The sequence below is a fragment of the Pleurodeles waltl genome, chromosome 6 (assembly GCF_031143425.1).
Source record: "Pleurodeles waltl isolate 20211129_DDA chromosome 6, aPleWal1.hap1.20221129, whole genome shotgun sequence".
In the NCBI taxonomy this organism is placed as follows: domain Eukaryota; kingdom Metazoa; phylum Chordata; class Amphibia; order Caudata; family Salamandridae; genus Pleurodeles; species Pleurodeles waltl.
In genome coordinates, this window is record NC_090445.1 from 323,992,650 (window position 1) to 324,019,071 (window position 26,422).

The 26,422-nt window shown below is 46.0% G+C and overlaps 1 protein-coding gene across 4 annotated transcripts in view; it reads left to right on the plus strand.

The window, feature by feature from the left end:
• The first annotated feature begins 21,977 nt into the window (after positions 1-21,977).
• The window catches only part of TINF2 (TERF1 interacting nuclear factor 2), a 121,775-nt gene continuing 117,330 nt past the window's right edge, over positions 21,978-26,422 (plus strand). Inside the window, exon 1 of one of the 4 annotated variants that reach the window (XM_069238154.1) lies at positions 21,978-22,111. In XM_069238154.1, coding sequence (XP_069094255.1) covers positions 22,041-22,111 — 71 coding nt within the window. In that variant the 5' untranslated portion in view covers positions 21,978-22,040. The remainder of the gene's footprint in view (positions 22,112-26,422) is intronic. The other 3 variants (XM_069238157.1, XM_069238155.1, XM_069238158.1) reach the window with 3 other exon arrangements.

A 26,422-nucleotide genomic window follows, 5' to 3' on the forward strand; every position in this document is an offset into this window, starting at 1 on the left:
AAACTTCTGTAAGAGAGACTAGAGGTTAGGGAGGTTAGGCACACCCTACACCACCCTAACATGTCTTCAGTACCTAGCACATCTCAGAACATGGGTTCTCACTATGAATACCTTACCTTTCAGGAACTGAGGGAGGTGTGTAAGAGTAGGAAACTGAAGACAGAGAGGAACCCTAATAAGAGTCTGCTCTTGGGACTTCTGCTCCAGGATGAGCAGGATCAAGCCCGTAGCCAGGAGGAGAGGGACGAAGAGTTAGATTCTAATCCCTCAATGCTAGAAAGAGAAGATCTGGATGCTGAGGAGGGTCAAGAGGGTCCCTCAGAGCATCACAGGGTTCCTAGAAACCCCCCTAGTGTAGCTGGGAGCACTACAGGTAGTGCTAAAGGTGGCCATGTTAGTAGGCCCCCCTTTGTTCCCAGGGGACTAGTTCAGAGGATTACTAAGCTTAGGGATAGATCCTCATCCTGCCACTCTCATGTTGCCTCTGTATCAGAGGGGACAAACTGCTAAACTCTAGAAGTTGACTCCTTAGATAGGGAACTTAGGAAACTGAGGCTGGGGGAGGCCAAGCTGAGGCTGCAGCAGCAACAGCTAGCCCTAGACAGGGAGGCCTTGGCAGGGAGAGAGAGGCAGGGATTGGGGTTAGCTCCCCATGGTGCAAGCAGCTTTGGTTTCAGGGAACCTAGGGTCAGGGAGGACTCTTTTGATTCTAGAAACCTTAGAGAGGCTGTTCCCCCCTACAAGGTGGGGGATGACATCCATTAGTGGTTCTCTGCTCTGAAAAGGGTCTGCACAGTTCAGAGGGTCCACCAGAGACAGTGGGCTGCTATCCTTTGGCTCTCCTTCTCTGACAAGGGTAGGGATAGGCTTCTTACTGTCAGAGAGGAGGATGCTGACAATGTCACAGTTTTAAAGTCTGCTCTGGTAGATGGATTTGGTCTTACCACTGAACAGTACAGAATTAAGTTCAGGGAGAACAGGAAAGAGTCCTCCCAACATTGGGTTGATTTTGTGGACTGCTCTGTGAAGACCTTGGAGGGCTGGTTACATGGTAGCAAAGTCAGTGATTATGAGGGCTTGTACAATCTGATTTTAAGAGAGCAGATACTGAACAATTGTGTGTCTGCTTTGTTCCACCAGTACTTGGTAGACTCAGCTCTGACCTCTCCCCAAGAATTGGGAAAGAAGGCAGACATGTCGGTCAGAACAAGATTAAGCAGAAAAGCTCACACTGGGGACAGGAAAAAGGAAGCAGGTAAGTCTGGGGACAAAACTAAACCTAAAGAGTCTTCATCGGGCCCACAAAATTCCTCCGGGGGTGGGTCCAAATCCTCTTCCTCTTCCCATAACAAAAAGCCTTGGTGCTATGTCTGTAGGAACAAGGGCCATAGGCCAGGAGACAGCTCTTGCCCTAAGAAAAGCACCAAGCTAACCACCACTACAACCCCCACCTCTACCACTAGTGCCCCTAGTAACAACAGTAGTAGTGGGCCATGCACTAATAGCCCTTCCAAGGGTGTAGCTGGGCTCACTTTAGGAAGTGTGGTGGGGGCTGGCTTAGTTAGGGAATCTACTGAGGCTGTTTTAGTCTCAGATGGGGGTATTGATTTTGCCACCCTTGCTGCCTGTACCCTAAACATGGGTAAGTACAGGCAGCTTCCCTTGATAAATGGTGGTTAGGCAGAGGCCTATAGGGACACAGGTGCCAGTGTCACTATAGTGACTGAACAACTGGTGTCCCGTGAGCAACACCTACTTGGTCATCAGTACCAAGCGACTGACGCCCACAAGAACACTGTATGCCACCCCATGGCAGTTGTTGATTTCAGCTGGGTGGGGGGGGGGGGGTTACTGGCCCAAAGAAGGTGGTAGTGTCCACAGACTTACTTGTAGAGTGTCTATTGGAGAATGACTTGGAGACTTCAGCTTGGACTAAGTACATGAAAAAGGCCACTAAAATCCTTCAGGCTAGCCAAGAACTGCAAAAGCAGTGGCATGATCAAAAGGCTGTCCTGAATGTGTACCAGACAGGACAGAAAGTGTGGGTCCTGGAGCCCGTGGCTCCCAGAGCACTCCAAGACAAATAGAGTGGTCCCAAAAATATAGTGGAGAAAAAGGGTGTGGTCACCTATTTAATGGACCTTGGCACTCCCAGAAGTTCCCTCATGGTGCTTCATGTGAACCGCCTTAAGCCCTACTATGACAGGGCTGATCTGACCCTGCTCATGGCAACTGATGAGGGACAGGAAGAAGGGAGTGACCCTCTCCCTGATCTATTCTCCACCGCTGCAGCTGATGGCTCTGTAGATGGAGTGGTCCTATCAGACTGCCTTTCCTGAATCTCAGAAAGAGGACTTCAGGAATCTCCTAGGCCAGTTCTCTGAACTGTTTTCCCTGACACCTGGTCAGACAACATGATGTGAACACACCATTGACACATGGGATAGTTTGCCTGTTAAAAGTAAAATTTGCAGGCAACCTGATCATAATGGGGATCACATCAAAGCTGAAGTGCAGAAGATGCTTGACTAGGGCTTGACTAGGGCAGATGAGCTGATAGATACACTGGCATCTGCCAAGTATCTAAGCACCTTTGACTTGACTGGCAAATCAAATTGTCACAGGATACAAAACCAAAAACTGCATTCTCAACCATTGGAGGGCATTGTCAATTTATTGTTATGCCCTTTGGTTTGAAGAATGCATCCTGCCACTTTCCAGACGCTGGTAAATACAGTCATCCAAGGTTTGGAAGCTTATAGTGCATGTTATCTCGATGACATAGCTGTCTTTAGCTCCACCTGGGATGACCACCTCATCCACCTATGGAATGTTTTGGAGGCCATGCAAAAGGCAGGTCTCACTATCAAGGCCTCTAAGTGCCAGATAGGGCAGGGGAAGGTTGTATATCTGGGTCACCTGGTAGGTGGAGGCCAGATTCAACCATTGAAAGGGAAGATTCAGCCTGTCTTAGAAGGGACTCCCCCTACAACACAAACCCAGGTGAGAGCCTTCCTAGGCCACACTGAGTAATACAGGAGGCTCATGAAGAATTATAGGTCCATAGGAGCCCCTCCTAATGACCTCACATCCAAAAAGATGCCAAAGAAATGTTTATGGACAGCTACCTGTCAAAAAGGTTTTGCGGACCTTAAACAGGCCATGTGCTCTGCAACAGTGTTAAAAAGGCCTGCCTACTCTAAGACATGAATTGTCCAAACTGATGCTTCAGAGGTGGGGGGGGGGGGCAGTTCTTTCTCAGTTCAGCACTGAGGGCCAGGATCAACCAGTTGCTTTTATCAGCAGAAGGTTGACCCCTAGAGAGAAGTGTTGGTCAGCTATAGAACGGGAGGCCCTTATTGTAGTCTGGGCCTTGAAGAAGCTAAGGCCATATTTGTTTGGCACTCATTTCATTGTTCAAACAGACTACAAGCCCCTTCTATGGCTCAAACAGATGAAGGGAGAAAACCCCAAATTATTGAGGTGGTCCATATCCCTACAGGGAATGGACTAATAAGTGGAACATAGACCTGGGAGTAACCACTCCAATGCAGATGGACTCTCCAGATATTTACTGATAGTTCCACTTAGACAATGAAGACTCATCTGTGCAAGGTTAGCCTTCTTGTCCTTCATTGGGGGGGGGGTGTAGGAAAGTACCCTCTTTCTTGGCATGGTTATCCCCATTTTCTGCTTGTTGTCAGTATGTTTGACTGTGTCTACTGGGTTCCTGCTAACCAGGATCCCAGTATTTTTGCTCTCTCCTCTAAATTGTACCTTTTTCCTCTCACTATTGGCATACTGGTCCCCACATGTAAGTCCCTAGTATATGGTACCCAGGACATTGGGGTTCCAGTGTATCCCTATGGGCTGCAGTAGTTATACTGCCACCCATAGGGAACCCATACAAAGGGTTCTGCAGGCCTGCCATTGCAGCCTGCATGAAACAGGTGCATGCACCCATTTTCACTACATGTCTCTACACCAGGTCCCTATAAGTCAACCCTATGGTAGGTCCTCTCATCCCAGAGGGAAGGGTGCAGGTACCTGCGTATGAGGGCACCCCTGCACTTGCAGAGGTGCCCCCACAAACTCCAGATCCATTTTCCTGGACTTTGTGGGTGTGGAGATGCGATTTTATGCGTCCCTAAGCCTCCCCAAGCAACTGTTTTGCTTTGAAGGGCACATTTGGTGCCCTTCCTGCATAAACCAGTCAACACCGGTTCAGGGACCCCCCAGTCCCTGCTCTGGCATGAAACTGGACAATGGAAAGGGGAGTGACCACTCCCCTGTCCATCACCACTCCAGGGGTGGTGCCCAGAGCTCCTTCAGAGGGTCCCTGGGTTCTGCCATCTTGTTTCTAAAGTTGGAAGGGAACTCTGGGAGAATCTGAGTGGCGAGGCCAGGCAGGTGACCTCAGAGCCCCTCCTGATAGATGCTTACCTGGTGAGGTGACCAATCCTCCTTTCAGGGATATTTAGGGTGGGTCCTCACATTTGGCTTATAGATTCCAGCAGGACTCCTTTGCAATCTTTACTTTGACTTCTGGCCACTGGAACCGTGACTGGACCCTCCAGGATCCGACAGATGCTGTTACAACGAAGAAGACTCTTCTGAAACTTTGTTGCCACATCTCCTGCCAGCTTTGCAACATTTCCCCAGCCATGCATCCTCAGAAGATTGCAACTCTTCAGCCTGCACAAGAAGAAGAAGGAATCTCCCTCGGAGTGAAGGAGTCACTTCCCTGCAACCGCAGGCAAGTGATGACCGGCTGCGTGGATCCCCTCTCCTGCTCAGCTGCATGGATCCTGCATCATGGGTGGTGGTCCAGAGTAGTCATCTTGGTCCTTTCTGCCAGCTGTCCAACTTTGGTGGAGGTAAGCCTTTGCCTTCCCACGCAGGACAATACCCCTCTGCACTGCGTCTCTTGCAGCTGCCAAGGCTTGTTTGCATCTCCTCCAAGGAATCTTCAGGTGACGTGTAGCTCCAGCCCCCTGCACTCCATCCTGCAAAGCACAGCCTCCTGCATGATTCTCCTGCAGCGTGGGATCCTCTTTTGTAGAGCTACATGGGCTTCTTCTGCGACTCCTGTGTTCCCGTCCTGTGGGTGCTGCCTCTGCTCCTGTGCACTCTCTGCGACGCTGAGGGTCCCCTGTGACATCCCCCTCCTTGGTTGAGTCCTCCTGGGCTTTGCTGGTCCCCGGCAGCACGTCTTTTCCACTAATCTTTTCCACTAACCATGAGCTTGCCTTTGCCAGGGCTTGTTGGTGGAATTCCTGCACCAACATCCATCTGCAATCTTTTTTCCAGTGTAGGGCTTCATCTGCATCCGTCAGGAACGCTTCTCCGGCTCCAGGGCTGCAGTGCTGACCTTTTCTTCATCACCGTCGACCAACTGCTGCATCCACAGCTGGGTGGGTAGTAGCTCCTACCCCTCCTGAATCCACTGTCTGTCTTGGACTTGGTCCCTTTTCTACGCAGGTCTTCTTTCTTCAGGAATCCACTGCTGGATTTCTTGCAGGCCTGTCTGGGTGTCTTCTTTTTCTTCTTTTCTTCCTTTTGGGTGGTTTGGGGAAAATCCAGTGTTTTACTCCTGCATTCCTGGTAGCTGGATGATACTGTGTTACTTACCTCTGTGGTTTTCTAGTACTCTGGGCTCCCTCTACACATTTCACTTACCTAGGTGGGGTTACCTTGTTTGCATTCTATTTTTTTAGTATATGGTTTGTGCTCCCCCTAGGGGCACTATTGGTTATTACTATTTGCACTGTTTTCTAACCTTTTCTATACCTGTTTCTGATTATTAGTGTATATAATTTGTGTTTTACTTACCTCCTAAGGGTGGGTTACATGTCTAGTAATTTGTGGTGATTTGTTCCAAAAATAAAGTACCTTTATTTTTGTACAACTGATTGTTTTCTTTTATGTGTGTAAGTGTTGTGTGACTACAGTGGTATTGCATGAGCTTTACATGATTCCTAGATAAGCTTCGGCTGCCCATCCACAGCTACCTCTAGAGAGCCTGGCTTCTAGACTTTGCCTATACTTCACTAATAGGGGATAACTGGACCTGGTATAAGGTGTAAGTACCTTGGGTACCCACTGCACACCAGGCCAGCTTCCTACAGGTTACCTTGCGTGGAGTGGGGAAGATTGTAGTGAGGTAGATTGTACTGGAGAGGGGTAGACATTTTCATGGTGGAGTGGATTGGGGTAGAATGTGATGGAATGGAGTAGACTGGGCTGGAGTGGGATAGATTGGTTTAGAGTGGAGTAGACTGAAGTGGAGTAGATTGAAGTGGTGTGGGGTCAATTGAGGTGGGGTGGAGTAGGGTGGGTTGATTGAGGTGGGGTGGAATGGGGTTTGTACATTGAGGTGGAGTGGGTGGGTAAAATGGGGCAGGAAATATTGGAGTAGGGTAGACTGTAGTGGAGTGGGGTATATTGGGTTGCGTGGAGTGGGGTAGATTGAAGTAGATTGTAGTGAAGTGGAGTAGGATGTGGTAGATTGGGGTACATTTACTGGAGTGAGATAGATTGGAGTGGAGTGGGGTAGAGTGGAATGGGGTAAGTAGAGTGGAGTGTGTAGGAGGCTGGCCCTCTATGTGGTGTGCAAAGGTAGGCACACTGTGCAGGGGGCCCAGGCAACAAGTGGTTTACAGAGGTCAAAACTAGACCATCTCATGCTCTATTTTTTATCGTAGATTGGTCGACCAGTTAGGCTAATCTTGGAGAAGTGCAAAGCATTTGTTGTATTCATAGTAGCAATAAATGAGACCACAAACTCAAAAGAATAACTTGAGACCAATTTATAAAAATGCTTCAGATTTTTTATAAAACTTTAAGACAAAGATCATCAAAATGGCGTAAGTACTTTTGAAGTTATGACTTTTTGACGTTTTACTAAAAATAGTCTTTTTGTGCATAAATCCACACCGTAGGAATCAATGGAGAAGATACTTTAAAAAATGCATATAAAATCAGGCGGTGTTTTTACCAAGTTCTCCTTTTGCAGGTAAGTCGAAGTTGTTGGTGGGCCCCATGGACCAGTTGGAGAAGTTCGGCAGCTCTCAGTTTCAACTGGAGAAGCTGCAGAAAGTCATTGGAGCTGGTGCCAGGCCACTGCAGGGGACCACTTGAAAAAGCTCTGCATAGACTGACTTGAAGGTAAGTCTGGTGGGTCCTTGGAGTGTCGAGGTCGCAAGGGATGAGGGACCCTTAGGGCACAGCTGAATCTTTGGTGCAGGGCACAGGACGGCCGGGTGCAGAGCAAAAAGGTGAGCCAGGAGCTGTGTGCAAAGGTGCTCTTGGAAGCAGGAGGTAGGTCAGTTTGAGGCTTACTTGCAAGTCAGCAGGGGCACTCTGGTGGGAGGTCTGGGTGGTTCCTGAAGTCCCTCTGCTGGGGCTTCCTTCTGGTCCATTTTCAGTCTGGAATACACTGTCCTTCTGGGTATCCAATGTGGCGTGACCAGTACCTAAGGCTATTGCATGATCTGGCCACTGAAGGGTGCAGTGTAATCAAACTTGGCACACTTGCATTATTTGTCTTTGCGGTCCAACTGGCGAAGTTTGGTCCAGCTGCAGCATCCAGTTCCTTGGTCAGCAGCCAGTCAGTGAAGTGGCCTTCACTGGGTCTTTGGTTCTTTGATGGTGTGGAGTGATGCCTTCACTCTGGAGGGAGATCTGTGGCAATTTGTGAAGATTGGAAGTCCTCCGGGGGGTTGTAGAGTCGGTTCAACATCCAATCAACCCCTCAGTGGCAATTTTCAAGCCCTGGGTGCAGCAGGCAGGGTTTGGCGCTTTTTCTTGGTGCTGCAGGTTTTCTGTTCTCGAGCCTTGTGTCTTCTTTGTTGCTGATCTTCCTTTGTCCTTCAAATCTGATTTCTTGGTGCAGGGATGCCCTCTAAATACTGTATTTAGTGGGCATTGTAGGGGGTACCTAGTAGTGACCAATGGGCCAGCTACCTTAGGGTCCTGAGGGCAGAGGTAACTTCCCTACTCCTGATTGGCTATTTTTCTTCCATTCAAGATGGAGGAAAATGAAATGGAGAGGTCACCTCACATGCTTCACCTTAGGGGTGGCCACTCCTCCTATCCTTTGTGTGCTTTCCCGCCGTTGCTCCTGCCAAAAGTGGAGGTTTGCAATGGGGGTGGCCATCTGCTACTAGCAGCATGCTTGTGGGCTGGGTTTTAAGGGTGGTAAGCCCTTTAAAGCTCGCTAGCAGGGCAGTGCAAATTCCTGAGGAAGGGGGTGTTAGCATGTCCACCCAGGAAGGGCTTTGTTCTGCGTCCCAGAGAGCAGGATCTCTCACCCCAAGGGCTCAGAAGTTTGTCTGGTGGCGGCAGGCTCGTTGGGACAAGCCTGCAACCATGCCAGGATAGTTAGCTTTTGCAGGAGGCACCTCTAAGGTGATCCCTGGGTATATTTTGTAATAAATCCAATACTGGTACTGGATTGGATTTATCATTCTGAGTTGTTTGATACTACACAACCCAGGGTTCCGGGTAGCCACCATATAGCTGTGGAACTTGTACTGACCAGTGTCCAGCACATGCATTAAAATGGCTGCCCTGATCGCTTACTATGTCCCAGGTTTGGCAAGGACACAGGAGGGACATATTGCTCATGCAGCTATGCCCACACATACAATATAGTGCACCCTGCCTTAGGCCTGGGAGGCCTGTCAGAGAGGTGAATTACCTATAGTGTATGCAGTGTACAGTGGACAGGGCACACAGATGATGTGACAGAATTTGTCTTTTAGGATTGCATCAAAACACTCAGCCTGCAATGGCAGTGCTGGGTGCTTCTGGATGCATAGCGCTAGAGGGTAGCACAATCTGTGGTCCTGCCCTCAGGGACCTACCCTTAGTACCCCATGCCCTGGGTACCTAAGTACCATTTATTAGGGGCTTATAGTGGCAGCTAAGGGTGTTGCCAGTCGGGCCAATGCCTCACAGCAGTTTTAGGGAAAGAGATCTGGTCCGTGAAACCTGGTTAGCAGGGGCTCTGGGCACTAACAACTTTGAGACCATGTCAGATACTAGGCAGAAAGTGGGGGCTAACCATGACAAAAGAGGCTTCTTATCACAGAGTGGAGTGACGAAGAGTGGAGTGACGTGTTGTGTCATGGAGTGAGTGTCATAGATTAAAGTGATGAGGAGTTGAGTGGCGCGGCATGTCACAGAGGTGGTCTTTTGACCGCCAGGGTTAATGTGGCGATGTCACCACCAACAGGCTGGCGGTGTATACTGCCACATTATGAGTGTGGTGGGTTGGCCGCTGCCAACCCGCCACATCTCCACTTGTACCGCCATGGCGGTATGAACCGCCGGGCTGGAGATGTTTATCTCTGGCCCAGTGGCCCACAGAAGACCGACAGCAGCATTAAGAGCTTCCAATTCCTTCCCTGTCACCGGTAGACGCGCCCCCACCAGCAAGCACCTGACCCATCCACCCCCCTGCAGTTACAGCTCCCCCCACAGTCAAGGCGCCACCTCACCCCACCTACTGACAGGACGCCCGCACCCCCAACTCCCTCCCCGCATTTTTGCACACATACACCCACACACACCATGCGTACACCCATTCACTTACACTTTCATACACGCATCCACTCACACTCAGCCATACACACATTTACTCACACATACTCACATGCATTCACTCACACATACTCACAAGCATTCACTCACACATACTCACACGCATTCAGGCACACATACACACAGACATCCAAACACGCACTCACCTCAACATTCATACACACAGTCTCTCACACTCATACAACCATGCATACACCACAACACTCACAGACGCATTCACACACATTCACACACACACATGCAGACACCACACACAAAGACACGCACACACAACACCCCCCCCCATCGGATGCCCGACTTACCTTGTCCTATGAGGAGATCGTCCGGCAGGGAACGGGAAGGGGTGCTGCTACCGCTGGCAGCGCCCCACCAGCAGGACACCGCCAGGCCGTATTAATGGTCTTAATGTGGCTGGCAGCGTCCTCCTGGTGGGTGCCGCCATCCACCAGCATGGCTACTGCCGGATTTCTGCCGAAAGTGTGGCGAAAGTATTCATAATATGGCAGACGGAAGACTGCCAGCACTGATGGTCTTCTGGCACCCGTGGCTTTGGTGGTCTCAGTCAGAGACCGCCAAGTCGTAATGAGGGCCAGAGTGTCTTAGAGTGGAGGGGCACAGGGTGGAGTGGCATATCGTAGAATGGAATTGCATGGCATAGAATGGAAGGACATAGAGTGGAGTAGAATTGCATAGTGTTGACTATGCATTGTGTGGTAGCGCACAGCCATTAGAGAAACACATTTAAATTGAAATGACCGTTACATTTGCACCGTAACACGGTTTTACTGCACACAAACGATAATGTGTGCAGATTGTATCACCTAGGATATTGATGTATTTGATAGTATTCAAATAAATATGCTTCACTTGTACCAATTCTGATATATTCTGAAACATCAGCACAGTTCATTTTTTTGTTGTGTGCTAGAAAGAAAAAAAACATATTTTCCTCTTACATGGGCACTCAGCAGAATTGTCACATAAATTCTCTCACTTTGAAGTCGGAGAAAGAAAATTAAACACCAAGCTCCCTGGAAGAGAGAACCTGACATTTCACCTCTGTCTTTGAATGCACAGTAATTGTGACAAGATAAGAACAAGATTTAAAGGCCTGTACACAGAAAGTGAGTTTGTGGAAGAATACAGTGAACAAGGTCTGGACAATGGGAGGGACAGACTCAAACTGGAAAGACTAAAGCCAATAAAGCCAGCAAATAGAAAGCCAGAAAATGTGAGTTCATAGCTGCCAAGTTTTCAGATTGCTTATTTATGACATTTCCATAGTTTCCCTTCATGTATGAGTGACATTCAACTGCCAAATGTGTGACACCTAGAGTGACACTTTCTCATGAGTAAAACCAAGCAGTGAAGTGCATTGAAAGAGATAACTAACAGAAATTGCAAACATTTGAGCAATGAGAGACTCTAAAAATATATTGAAATTAAGGCAATACCTCTGAAATGGAAGGTCACCAACTTACAGCCTCTTTCAAAGAGGACCCTACTGCAAAAATCAGCTGCAGCACCATCATTCATCACAACTAAGACACACCATGAGGAAGTCCGCAGGGGGCCTGTGGAGCATACTCATAGCTGGCCAAGATATCAGTTGTGGATTAACACTATGTAATAGACGCCAAGTAAGTTTTAGAGACCAGTGTGTCCGAAAATATAATGAAATTAAGAAATGCATGCCTCTGGTTGTCAGTAAAATGTAACTAAAACTGAAAGGGATGCCTCGTTAATGCACATGCTGCGGAGATTAGTGGATTTCAGTTCAGAGAGAGTGCAGGACTCACCTGATTAGTCTGTGTCACCAGAAGTGCCTAGGGAATGTGTCTGTCAGGATGAGCGTCTTTGGCAGGGCATGGAGGCCACTAGGCTGTCCTGGAAGCCAATGCTGATTCATGTAAGGCTAAAGAGCTGTGTACGGTCCAGTCCTGAGCAGTCACTTAATCAGCAAGAGAAGAAATATTTATAATGCCCACCCGAACTGGGACAGATAATAAAACCAAAATAAAGGTGACACCCATTAGCAAATCAGTCAGTTAAAAATGTGTCCCACAGTTACATAAGGGGGCAATTTTGAGCTTGCAATGACAAGTTGTATAAATGTTTTGGAAGGTGTGAAAGACTGCATTCATTTATATTTGCTACAGGCAGGTTTTGTAGTAATATCAGTGAAATCAACAGAAAAACATGGCACTCCAAACCCAACAGGCCCACAAACTGCCAGAAAATTCAGCCAACACCCTGAATCTATCATACCTACCCTTTGTGGACTGTACTGGACCCCAGAGTGGCAAGGTAAATAGAAAGCTTCAGCCCACTATCTCATATGCTCTAGATATGTTTTGCAAGGTATAGGAGACAGTGTGCAAATTTGAGCTTGCTGCAGGAAAGGTTTGTGGTAATATCAGGAAAATCAACAGTAAAACCCAGTGCAGCACACCCAAGAGGCCCATAAACAGCCCAAAAACTCAGCCCACATACTGTCACTTCGGGTACTGTACTGGCAGCAGGCATGAAAGTAAAAGAAAACTGCCACCTCAATATCTCAACGAGGTATGGATGGAAGAGTGCGAGCATTTAATCTTGCTGCAGGTACATTTTGTTGCAAACTCAGAGAAATCAACAGTAAAACCCAGCGCAAGAGATTTAACGGGTCAGAAAATGCCAGACCACACAATGGCCTGTTCAAGAACTTTGCTGCTTCTCACTGACCCATAAACATTTTTTGCAGTTTTTTATAGCGCCGGCTCGACCTGAAGGTGTTGAAGCCCTTTAAACCATAACTAGTTACATTGCAAAAGGACACATTCATATAATTAAGTGATTCGCCCCGAATCACAGAATGTTGAACCAACACCAGGACACAAACCTGGTTTGGTTCTCCAGTTACATTGTCATCCGCTCACTGACAGCACAGCGTCTTTTTAATGTTATTTGCTTAATTTTCTTGAGTGCAAAGGACTTACTTAAGCCATGTATGGCAAGCCTTGCTTGTACTCTGAAGCAGCAACGCCTGGGACAGATCAGCCTGCGGCCTTGCGACACCATTGTGGAGGAGTGAATATTCTTCTATAGAGAGTGCTCACCTCACTCATAGCACCAGGATAACTATAAGGAAACTTGGTAGGGCGGCAGAAACTAGGAGGGAAGATGCCCACTGCCCGACCACCACATAGTGCGCTGAGTAGCACAAAAGGAAAGAAATCTAATATCTGCCACCTCCAAGGACCACTCAACTGTGCCATCAACCGGTGCGCAACAGAAGGAAATGCACCAGATCCAGATAAAGTGGGCCGGTGCTAACTGCTGTTTATTTTTAGGGTCGAGCCTGAGAGTGCATGCGTTGTGCAAGTGTCTTGATATCGAGACTCTGTAGTGTTCAGCAAAGGGCTTGGAGCCTGCCTGTCGCTCACCATTTGTTGGTTTCAGTGGCACTTTTCTTTACAGCCTTGTAATTCGTCAAGGCACGCCTGCCATCATATTTGTTCCTCTGTGTGGATCAGGGATCAATCATTAATTGATTCATCTTAATTAGTGCCCGTCTGCTGCTCCCGACTTCATCAATATACTATTTTGTTCCTTTTAACTTCTAGTGCCCCGCAAACAGAAGGCTTGTGACTGGCAAGCCCATGCCCAGCAGGACAAACAAAATTGCAATGTTTTATTCTTTAAAGCTAGCTTTTGTTTTGCCAAGTCATCTTTTCTCACTTCCACTCATGTTTTCTTTTGTTTTTGCTTGTGGGCACTGTTCTCAAAAGATGACAATTAACTTGTTTGAAATATTGCAAAGCGACAGTGACTCTTTACTATGTGTAATCTCTGAAATTATGCTTTAACACATAATTATGCAGTACACCCAGATCCACCCCACTCAAATCCACCCTACTACTATCCACCCCAATCCAACTCACTTTACCCTACACCAATCCACCTCACCTCACCCCACCCCACCCCAATCCAGTCCACTCCAACCCACCCCACTTCAATCCTCCCAACCCACCCCAATCTAATCTGCCCCTATCCAGTTTGCCACCTCTAATCAAAATCAATCTGGACCACTCCAAAGCAATCTACTCCCCTGTAGTCAAAAACATCTGCCCCACTCCAATCCAAAACAATATGCCCCACTCCATTCCACAACATTATGCCCCACTCCAGTCTGCCTCAATCCAAAACAATCTGTCTCACTGCAATCTGCTGCACTCCAATCTCCAATCCAAAATAATCTTCCTCACTCCAATCTGCCCCACTGCAATTTAAAACAATCTGCCCCACTCTAATTCGCCCCACTCCCATCTTCCCCACTTCAATCCAAAACAATCTGTCCCATTCAAATCCGCCCCACTCTAATCCAAAACAATCACCCCCACTCCAATTAAAAACAGCCTGCCCCACTACAATCTGCCCCTCTCTAATCCAAAACAATATGCCCCACTCTAATCCAATCCACCTCAGTCCAATCCAATCCACCCCAATTCACCCCACTCCAATCCACCCCACTCCCATCCAGTCAACCCCACGCCAATCCAATCCATCCCACTCCAATCATCCCTAATACAACGTACCCCACTACAATGCCAAATAACCCACTCCTGTCCAAAACAGTCTGCCCCACTCCAATTCAATCCACCTCATCTCACCCCAATCCAGCCCATCCCAATTCACCCCACTCCAATCCACCCACTACAACCCAGTCCACCCACACCAATCCAATCCAATCTACCCTACACCAATCCAATCCACCACCATCCAGCCCAGTCCAGTGTACCCATTCCAACCCAATGCATCTCACTCTAGTCGACACACGCCAGTCCAGTTTACCCCAACTCACCCCACCCCACTCCAGTCCAATCCACCCCACTGTAGTCTAATCGACCCTACTCCAATCCAAACCACCCACTCCAGTCCAACCCACCCCACTCTAATCATACCACCCCTGTTCAATTCAACCCACCCTAGTCAAATCCAATCCATCTCACTCCAATCAAGTCCACTGCTACCCAATCCACCTCACTCCAATACAGTCCACCCCACTCTAATACAATGCACTTTAATCCACCCCACTCAGTCCAATCTAGTCCATATTAATGCACTCTACTCCAGTTGAATCCCCCCTACTCCAAACCACCACTTCAATCCAGTACACCAATCTCCAATCAATCTACCCCATTCCATTCCAATCCACCCCACTCCAGTCCAATCCACCCCACTGCAGTCCAATCCACCTCACCCCAATCCAGTCTACCGCACCCCTATCCAATCCACCCCAATTCAGTCCACCACACTCAACCCAATCCACCTCATCACACCATAATCCACCCCCTCCACTTCGATATGCCTCACTCCAGTCAACCCGTTGCAGTCCACCCCACCCCATGCCAATCCAATCTACCTCACCTCAATGCAATCCACCCCAGTCTAATCCATCCCAGTCCAGTCCACCCCAACTCAAGCCACCCAACCATTTCAATCCACTCCACCCCACCTCTCTCCACTCCAACCCACCACACTTTACCCCAGTCCAGCCCACCCGATCTCAGTTCACTCCACCACACTCCAATCCAATCTATCCAGCCTACCCCACTCCATTCCACCCCACTCAAACACATTCCACCCCACTATAATCCACCCCACTACACTCCACCCTAATTCACCCCACCCTGTATTAGTTCAGTCCACTCCACTTCAGTCCCATCCATCCACCACATCACACTCCAATCCACCCCACCTCTATGCAATCCACTGCACTCCAATTCACTCCACTTCAATCCACCCTAATCCAATCCCTCCAATCCAGTCCAACACACCTCACCCCAGTCCAGTCCACCTCTCTCCAATCCAACCCACTCCACCTAAGCCCTATCACTCCAATCCAAATCACCCACCCAGTCCAATCTAATCCACCCAACTCAAATCAACCCCAATCCCACCCACCTCACCCCATTCCAATCCATCCCACTCCAATCCAATCCACCCTACTACCTCAATCCACTCTAACCCACTTCACCATTTCCACCCCACTCTACAACACACTCTGCCACTGAATCCTACTCCTCTCTACTCTACTCTACTCTACGACACTCTAATCCTCCTACTCCACTCAACAACATTCAGACAAATCCACTCTACAACACTCTACTCCCCCACTCCACTCTGACACTCCATGCCACTGACCTTTAGCCATGCTGAACAGTAGTTACACTGGCGTACAACACAGCAAAACAAAGTCAATAGGTCATGTATAGGCAAGACCTATTGGCCTTACCAATGCTTGTTTTAAGTGATGCTGCCCTCCTAATTCCGTCACCACTGCAAGAAATCACTCTAGTCCTGGCCGGCCACAGTGAGTAAATGTCTGGGGCTGCGAACTATGTAGAGCAGCTTTAATAGTGCTGGATTTCCAATGAATTATTTTTGCATCAGATTTACATGTGATTAAATGACTGTAGTATATATGTATATATATATCTAGCGCTTTGGGCACTCGGCTTGGCATTGGCACTGAGGTCTCCGTCCGGTGTGTACGTGCCTGTGCCTGCCGTGGACCCGTTAAATAAAGCTACGTATTTCCTTCTTCTTCTTGTGTACGCATCAAGACGTGATCATCGAAAAAAAAAATATATATACGGGTCCACCGACCAGCACTGGCCCCCGGCTCTTTTACTTGCTCAGGAATTTTCGCTGTGTTCAGGAAATTATTATATATTTTTTTTTTTACACGCTGGAGTTTACGCCCGGAGAACCTGACTTTCATATTACTGTTGGCTCGAGCGCGTTGAAGCTTTCATCTTACCGTTGGCTGTTTCTCCGGTCCGCGAGCATTCATCGAGGCTCAAGCGCAGTGGAATTGTTGACGGGCGCACAGAGAGTGCTACGTCTACGTCATACTGCGCGCTCCTTGTGGTGACGCATAAGAGCTTCACGCTCTAGTGTTTGCGTTGCCTGGTAACTTAATTGCTTGTGCGCGGATGCTGCGTACATCTTGCCGGCTCCATCACTTTTCATTCTGCACAATCTACATGCACTTGCGCGCACGTAAATTACACGTGCATGTGCACATTGTGCCGTGTTAAGCATTGTTCAACAGCCGTTTACTGGAGGTCCCTACGGAGTTTGATTATTTCATTTCGGTGAACTTTTCGATACAGCGGTAACTTCTTGATGAGACTGTGAGACTCTAGAGTGTATCTATGCAATGTAGGACTTTTATTTGAGACTTAATTGTTTATGTAATACGTGCAGATTTGGGATTTATTCATTTATTATGGCTTCAAATCAGTTAGTCGTTCAACCACCACCATTTTTGCCAAAGGGAGGTAAACCAGATATCAAATGGACCGAGTGGTTAAGAATTTTTTAGAACTATTTGACTGCAATTGATGCTAACGTTTTTCCTCCTACTAGGAAATTAGCTCTTCTCTTCAATCATCTTGGTGTGGCTTGACAGCGCGTGTTTGATAATTTACCTCCTGTTTTCCCTCCCACAGAGGATAGCAGTGGAGGTGATAACGTGGTGTGGAATGTGTATGTCGAAGGGAAGGAAAGAATTAGGAAACAATTTTCTGATGAATCGAATGTGTTACTTGAAAGGTTTAATTTTGCAATGTGTAAACAAGCTGTAGATGAGTCGGTGGATGAATTTGTTGCCAATTTGTGTGTGCTTGCGGCAAAATTTGATTTTGGCATCAATGTGGATGTACACATCAGAGATCAGTTTGTGTTCCCTTGTCATTCAAAACAAATTCAAGAACGCTTGTTGGCATGTCGTAATCCCTCTTTGGGTGAAACTATTGATATTGCTAAGGCTGTTGAAAGGTCCATTGTTACATCCAAAATAGTGTGTGGGCAAAATGAACATATTAGCATTAATCAAGTGCTTGAGGATACAGAAGTATGTTATGTTAAGGAAAGGGTAGCGAGACAAAAGAGAAATTTTGTGTCATGTTTCCGATGTGGCTTGCGTAGTCACATTAGTAGTAGCCAATCTTGCCCAGCTCTAGGTAAGAAAGCATAAGGTGCCAAAAAATTGGTCACTTTCAAGCTGTTTGCAGACAATTTAATCGTAATCCCAGGCCAATTAATAATGGAATGAGAGTGAAAGTCAATAATATCTGTACTCAGGATGAAAGTGCAGTTCAAGAATGTACGAGTAAATTATCCAATGTTGTTTTGACCATAGACATTCCCATTCCCTCTTGTAGAGGAAGAAGTGTTTTTAACATCAAAGGATCCATTTGCAAGGCAATTATTGACGCTAAAGAAATTTCTGTCATGGCAGACTCTGGTGCACTGATCACTATATTAGCAAATGTAACTTTTCATAAGTATTGGCCAGCGACAAAAATGTTACAACAATCAGACATTTGTCCCAAAGCCTTTGGTGATCATGATATTGATCTACTAGGATGTTTTCCTGCTACTTTGTCTATCCTAGGAAGATGCACCGCAACTACAATTTATGTAGCATTGAATGGCAGAGACATTGTTGGATGGAAAGATTTGGCAAAATTGGGCATTATTCTTCGTCCCGGATGTGATGATCCAATAACTTTGGGAGATATGGCTATGGATGTAGCTGAATCTAATGTATATAATATCTCCACTGATTTTGATGCTAAGTCATTTATAGCAAAGTTTCCCAGAGTATTTGCAGACAAAGTGGGCACAGTGAAGGGTTTCGAACATTGTATTAGAGTCAAAGATGGTGCTATTCCCATTTCGCATAAAGTCAGACCTGTTCCTTTCTCAGTAAGGGGACAATTGAAGGATTTGCTGGACAAATTAGTTAAAGATCGCATCATAGCTCCCACAAATTCATCAGAATGTGTTTCCCTGGTTGTACTTACTAAGAAAAGGAATGGTGAGTTGAGATTATGTGTGGACCTCAGGTCTTTAAATAAGGATATTATTGTACATTGTCATCCTCTTCCACACATACAAGAGTTAATTTCTAGTTTAGGTGCCTCGAAGATTTTTTCCACAATTGATTTGCGTTCTGCTTATCATCAAATTGCCCCTAGCGAGTGTTCTCAAGAACTCACCACGTTTGTAACTCCTTTTGGTGCTTTCAAGTATCTTAGATTGCCCTTTGGTCTAGCGTCCGCAGCGAGTGTATTTCACAAAACGATGGACTCGCTATTTGGTCATCTAAAAAACATGTGTGCTTTTCAGGATGACATCTTAATACACACTGAGAACATTGAAGAATATAGAATTCTCCTTGACAAAATTGTTTCTATTCTTGAGAATTGCGGGATGACCATTAAAGGTGAGAAATGTAAATTTATGGTGAAAAGTGTAGAATATTTAGGACATACTATTTCTGCAGAAGGCATTAGACCCAAACAATGGAATTTAGAAGCTATTAAGGACTCTCCCTCTCCCACTAACAAGGATGAACTCCGCTCATTCCTCGGTTTGTGTGAGTATTACTCACGATTTGTTGATGGATATGCCATGATAGTACAACCTCTCAGGTCTTTGTTGAAAAAGGGAAGTAAATTAATCTGCGATGAGCAAGCCAGTGGTGCTTTTGCTGCCATTAAGCATATTGTTTTGTTTGCCCCAGCTTTAAAATCTTTTATACCTTCACCGAATTCTTTCATTACAGTAGATGCCAGTTTGAAAGGTTTAGGAGCAGTATTTGGCCAATGGGTTAATGGTCAGGAACACACGGTTGCTTTTGCGTCCAGGGCTCTTTCTGAAGCTGAGAGCAATTATAGCAATATTGAAAGAGAGGCTCTAGCTTGTGCCTGGGCGGTGCATAAATTCAAAACATACATTTGGGGTACTCGTTGTACTTTATATACTGATCACAAACCCCTGGTCTTTCTTTTGGATGGTAATGGGCTTGGGAAAGCTTCTGCCAGACTCGTAAGATTACTTTCAAAGCTACAAGAATCCAATTTGGATGTTAGGTATTTATCTGGTGGAAAGAATGTTAGAGCCGATTGTCTTTCACGTTTACCTCTGCCGCTTTCTCAGTCGAATTCCGTTGATGAGGACACAGAATGTGTAGTGGGTACACTGGACATTGTTTCAGCATCTGACGGTTTATTTACTGAGCAAGAATGGTACTCAGCAATGTCTAATGATTCCCTTTTGTCGGAAGTAATTCATCATATCAAGTATGGTTGGCCCAATCGAAAGAAGTATGGAGGTGAACTAAACACTTATTGTCAGCTGGCTGCTGAACTTTCTTGCGAAAACGGTATATGCATGAGAGGTTCTGTTTGTGTCCCTCCGAGTGACTTGAGACGCAGATTCATAAAAGTGGCACATGAAGGTCATCTTGGCATTTCAGCCACTTGCAGGAGGCTTAAAGAGAAGTATTGGTGGCCTAGTCTTGATAAGCATGTAACTGACTTTATTGATAAATGTACCTACTGTTTGGTGTCTGATAAGCACTGGATGTGTCATACTAAGCCTCTGCATAACATTCCTCTTCCCAATAAAGCTTGGGAAAATTTTGCGATGGACTTCTCCGGTCCTTTTTATTTGTTTCCCAAGGACATGAGGTACTTAATTGTTACTATAGACTATTATTTCAAATGGATATACTATGAGTTTGTTGAACATGCTGACACAGATTCAGTGATTATGTTCATGTCTCGAGACTTCAATCTTGAGGGTGCCCCCTCTGTCATTGTCACTGATAACGGTGTGCATTTTACATCTGCCAAGATGGAGAACTTTATGAAAAAGTTTAACATTAGACATTCACGTGTGGCCTTGTATAGTGCAGCCTCCAAAGATCTAGTTGAAAGGGCTAATCGCTTCCTAAAAGAAGGCATTCAAACGGCTATAGCGACCAACTCTGATGTGACTAAATTTTTGAAAGAGAAAGTCTGGGCATATTTGAATACCCCTCACTCTACTACTGGATTTTCTTCTTTTGTTCTTCCTAGAAGTCGAGAATCCAGATCTCAGTTAGTGCCAGCCTGGATGACCTCCTTATGTAACAAGGATGTGAATGTGGATGTGGAAGAGTTAAGACGTAGAGTTTGTGAGAAACAGAGGGTGCAGAAACATAACTATGATGTCAAGAAAAATGTGAAGGATGTTATGCTAAATGTGAATGATTGGGTTTTAATTAAAAAAAAACACAAAATATGCAAAGGAGAATCAAAATTTTCTCTCCCGGTTAAAATTATCAAAGTTACCAAGACTTCTGTTTTGTTAGAGGGTAAGGGGTGGTGGAACAGAAACTGTGTAGTTCCTATATCTTTACCACAAACAAATATTTTCTGTAGTGTATATGCAGGGAGGGAAGATGGCGCCAGTTTGGGTAGCACATTCATTGATGGTTCGAAGCTTAATCAGACGGAGAACAGCGGAACAAGTCACGAAGATCGTAGTCATGAAGATGGTGGTGTTTCTACTCATATGGAGAACTCTCGTTATGATTATGATGGACTCAATACCACTTCAACATCGTTAGCTGCGGAACCTGTGTACACGCGCAGCCACAGATTTGTCAAAATTCCATCCAAGTTTAATGATTTTATATTAGGTTGAAATTTAGCTTCATTTCTTTGTTTTGTTTGTAAGGAAGGAAGATGATGTAGTATATATGTATATGTATTTTACTTTTACTATTCTTTAATTACATTGTGTTTATTTTTGTTATTCTTAAGTTCTTTCTTCGTTAGGGAATTGGAACCCTGTGAGGTTCTAGAGCTTTGGGCACTCGGCTTGGCATTGGCACTGAGGTCTCCGTCCAGTGTGTACGTGCCTGTGCCTGCTGTGGACCCGTTAAATAAAACTACGTATTTCCTTCTTCTTCTTGTGTACGCATCTTGTTTAAGAAGAAGTTATCTTCGAGACTATCCTACAATTACCTATATTGCATGAGCAGAGATGCTGCCACCAGAACTAAAATGCGTTAGTCTAAACCTTTATGCGTGGTATATGGCAGGGCTGTGAGTTACAGACCACAAAGCCAATGGTAAGCAACGGACTGAATGACTGAATGCATTCCTAGGTCAGTTTTCTGAATGCCCCAAGATGTCTTTAGCAAACCAGACAACTGTGCTGTCTGGCTGGTAGGCTACGACCTAACAAGGAGACTGATGCTCGCTAAAACAGTAATATGGATTTTTTTTTTATAAACAAAATCATAAAGCTTGCTGATAGGGCATCAGAACAGTCAGTCTAACTCTTTAAAGTGTGACAGTTAATTTAAAATTGATTGTAAATGCGACCTGATTTCACGTTTTGTTTACTTGACTACACATTATTTAAACTTGTAACTGTTGAGTATAAGCGTAGCCTCCTCCAGTAAACGAAAGATTTAGGATTTTGCGGTGCATTATTGCAGCCTTTTCTGGCACATTTACCTCTACTGTTCTCGCTCTAGTTGTTAATGAGAAGTCTGTAACACTTCCGGGTGCCAGAAAGTTGCCCGAAGCGGGCAATCAGTAATGCACTTCCGGTTCAATTCAGAGTGGCTGCTTGCAACTGAGCGCGGGAAACAGAAGATGAGCGGAGGAAGGTAAGATGTGTACAAAGTCAGGGAGTGCCAAAATAAGTTGGGGGGGGGGGGGGGGGGGCAGTAAAGGAGAAGAGAAACTGATGAAGATGTACTTGCGAGTGGCGGAGCTTTAAAAAAATTGACATGCTGCGAATGACTCGTATGCGGTTTTAAAATATGCATTATGTTTAATTTGAAGTTCACAGAATAAGCCTAACACACCCCCATAATATCTCCCCTCAGGAAGGGGGCTTGGTTCCCTGGAAGCAGTTTTTATAAACACTCAATCCCAAAAGGGTCTAATTGCATTAAGGGCTTGAAATCAGACCTACAAGTGAGCCCCCGTAGTGAACTTAGTGAGTCGACCTTCTTCTGAAAAAGCGGCTAGCCCGGGAATCACTCCCACACATTATTGGAGCATGACATTGGGATAATTAATTACCCTTGCCACTTAGATTTCTAAGTAATTTTTCCATCAGACAGTAAGATATCTGTTTCATTTATATCACGCTGTTTTCCGCCCTGTGCCACCAACCTGGGTTGTTTTTTCTATCTCCTCCTTCAAGAGTTCTAATTGACAACAGTGCCCCGTTTAATAAGAAAACTTGAAGGCCTTTTTTGTGAGGGATGGAAGTGGGCACAAGGATGTCCGTTTATCATTCTGCTGGTAATGCTGAGGTTGAATGTTTCAGCACTGCGCGTAGGCGCAGTTCGGTAGGCTTTTAAATATAGGAATTGTTAGGAAAGGGATTTGGTCATATCCGGTGTCTCGGGCTGTAACTGTTTTCAGTCCTTTGAAAATTTAGAGGGGAAGGGAACAATTCAGAAAAGAGGACCTGGCTTGGCTGTTTGCCGAAAGGCAAAAGCAACGCCCCCAGAAGCGGTAAGGTCGAATATCAAAAGGACCCAAGCAGTATGTAAGGAGTATTATGATCATAAGCATGGAACCACAAGCATTCGGATACACTGGACCAATCCTTGAGGACCTGGAACGCCATAACGTATTATGCTCACACAAGTTAACCTGAGATGTTCAGAAGTTTGTCTACACTCCTTAGAGATTGGGAAGGTCTCCTTTTTCTGGGGTTTATGCACTGAACAGACTAGAACATTTTAGCCCAGCTCTTACTGCCCTTATGATTATGAGGGAATGCCCTTTAAATAGGAGCAAAGTTGTACTTGTCTGAACAGACTCAGTGTAAACGATTCTTGGATTGAAACAGGTGGTCGTGCAGCAAAATTATTCAGAACGTATTAGAAGACTGATCTTTAATTCCATGATCCTTTTGTTTTTGTATTTACGTGCATTGATTTGTATGAGCACCTAAATTTGGTTCAGTGGAAACAGCCACACGTACTGTAGAATGTGCACTTAGTCCCGCTCATGCTTCATTGACAGGTATGTCCAGTGATAGCTTAGTACAAAACCATTTCCTGACCAGTCAGTTTCCCGTAACAGAGAAGAGAGATGCTAGTGGAAATTGTAAACATATATGGACAGTTGAGCCAGTGCACACTGCAACACTGAGGAATTTTATATTGTGCCTCAGCACTTTGACATTATCTTACTATTGTGCTCTTTTTTCTTTTGTGAATCTACACACAGATCAGCTACTTACTTAAATTTTTCTGCACATTGGCCGCAGTTCTAAGCCTCACCATTGCTTTGATATATAGTTTTTTGGCCACTTTCACTCTTATTAGTGGCAGAACTCCATTACATGGGGAATATAGGTTAGTGGCACACTGAATTTTCCATGTCCTACATATCCAATGCAGGAACTTACTCTGTGCAGCAATCTACACATATTCCAACTGTGGGAAAACTGGGCTGATTGCAGAAGCCCCCTGACTTTTTGCCCAAATTTTTAGCTGTACTGGTGTTTTCTGACTCTGACTGTGCCCTGGGCACTGATAACCAGTCCCAATGCTCTGTATAAAATGGTATATGCAAATTAGGCCTAATTATAATTGGCTCTGACAACCTATGTTCTAAGCCCCCCCCCCCTAAGGTTTGCCCTAGGTGCCCGAAGGGTTGGGTGCAGAGTAAATATAAGCAGGGACTTTATAAAATATGTTTTATAAGTCCTGGTGAGGGAAAAACAGCCACATTTGTTTTCCCTCGTTGTAGTCAATGGGCTCCATACGCTAACATTGGAAGGCTTTATTTTAAAATGTCTTATTTCCAGTAGAAATTAGATAAATATATCAAGTTCGGTACCAAATTTTAATGTTATAAATCCAACAACTTGCCATTGTTGAATTTAATATAACTAGCACATGGAAAGAGTTTTAGAACTTTCTTAAAGCTACCAAATTAAGCCCTGTAGTGTCCTTTCCCGATTGGCTGGCCTCTGGCAGCCTGAGCCAGGCTACCTTAATGAGGTGTGAAGTGGTCTGGGCTGACAGAAAGGAAGCATTTGGTGGGTGGAAAACGGCCCAGCAGATGGAAGAGGAGGATGGGGAAAGAGTAGCTAAACTGGTCTTCAAAGGAGGGAAAGCCACTTGGGACAGAAACTGGACTGCCCCCATTTACTGCAACCCCAGACAGATGGGAGCCCCACTGATTAGATTAGAAGAGGGGCTGGACGAGGTGTGTTAACAGTCTTAGCACACCAATGGGTGGACTCAGCCAGATCTAAACTCTAAAGATGAATTTTTGCCATCTTGGATTTTTAGAGAATAATGCTCCCTGCGATTGATTTTTCCCACACTTCACAGGAAGTGGTCACCCCAGAGGGTGGTGTCCTGCGCTCTATTTGACAGAAACACACCCTGCTTCCCACCTCCAGGAGCAAGGATAAATATAGCAGAGCTGCCCCCCAATTAAGATCCCTGCTGGAAGAAGATACTGGAGGAGAACTGCCCTGATGGACCACTAGCCTGCACCTGGAGACTGCGCTCACAAGGACTGCACCAGCTGCACACTTTGGGTTTCACCTAGGAAAGAGCTTTGTCTCGCTTCTGCAACTCCAGGAGTGGACTCCCTGTAAACTACAGGTACAGATGTGCTCACCAAAGTCCCCTGCATCAAGTCTTGTAAGAAGAGCCCAGCTGACCAGAAAGCAGTGGGCATTTGAGGATTCTGACAAGGTGCCTTCTGGAACTTGTAGTCCCAAATTCCAAGGAACAAATCCTATCTTCTGGGACCTTCGATCAAGTTTGTGGACACTTCAGGGACCCAAAAAGGACTTGCAGACATTTGGAGCAACTTTGAAAAAAAACTTCATAAGTGGACTGACCTGACGTTGAGAGTCAAGTCGGCTGCCTTGAACCGTGACCCGGCCTGAAATAGAGGTGCGTTCCACTGAAATCTCCAGACTTCCAGGATTTGACTGGGGGCTCCCGGAAAGGCAGTCTGATGTTTCATCGAAATCGACTTGCTGAGTTGGCCCGCACCACATCTAGGAAGAAAAGCTCCAAAAGGTGACTAAGAAGGTATAATTTTGACAGAAGCTTCCAGCTCAGTGTGTCCGAGCAGGGCTCCATCACAGCCGGTCTCACATTTTGACTTTACCCCAATTGAGGGCGACCCGATGTCCCCGGTTGGCGCTTCTGTTTTTTTATGTGATAGAAAGCATTTTTTTTCAATTAGTCTTCAAAAATTCATATATCTGGTTCCCTACATTTGATTTCTGTTGTTTTGTTGTCATTTAAAAGATAAAAATATTTCCTATTTTTATAAATTGGAGTCAGATTTTTATAATGTTATGTTTTACTTATTTACTGTTTTGTTAATATGAAAAGATTTACACACCTGTCTCCTAAGTTACGCCTAACTGCTTGTGGGCCAAGCTACCAAGGGTTGAGAAAGGATTAATTTACTGAGAACTTGACTGGACCTAGTGGGGGTTTGTGGCCTATTGCTAAGTGTAGGTACCTACCTGCCCTTACCAATAATCCAGTTTCCAACAAAAACTAGTTGTGTTGATGTGTTGTCTGTCAAGGGGAACATGGCGGTCCGCTAAGACGTGCAGACCGGGTCTCCGCCCTTTTCTCGTTTCACTGCCGGCTCCCCCGTTGCGAGGACGCGCTTTGGTTCGCTTTTCTTTTTTCTCCACTTACCTGTGGCCACGGTGGATGGGTGCTCCATGTCTAGGGGTCCCCTTCGAGCCGCTACTCCCTCCACGCTTGATACCGTCTGCCTGGTCACTTCGCTGGCACAGAGGGGCGGGGTCGAGGCTTCGCTTCCAGGGCACCAGGGGCAGAGCCAGCACAGGCTTGTTCCTGGCTCTGCCTGGAATGATTCAGGATCTCCATGGGGAGCTGGCCTTGGAGCTCCCTCATATTGGTGATTCCGTTAAGGACGTCTGCCAACACCATTCCACACCT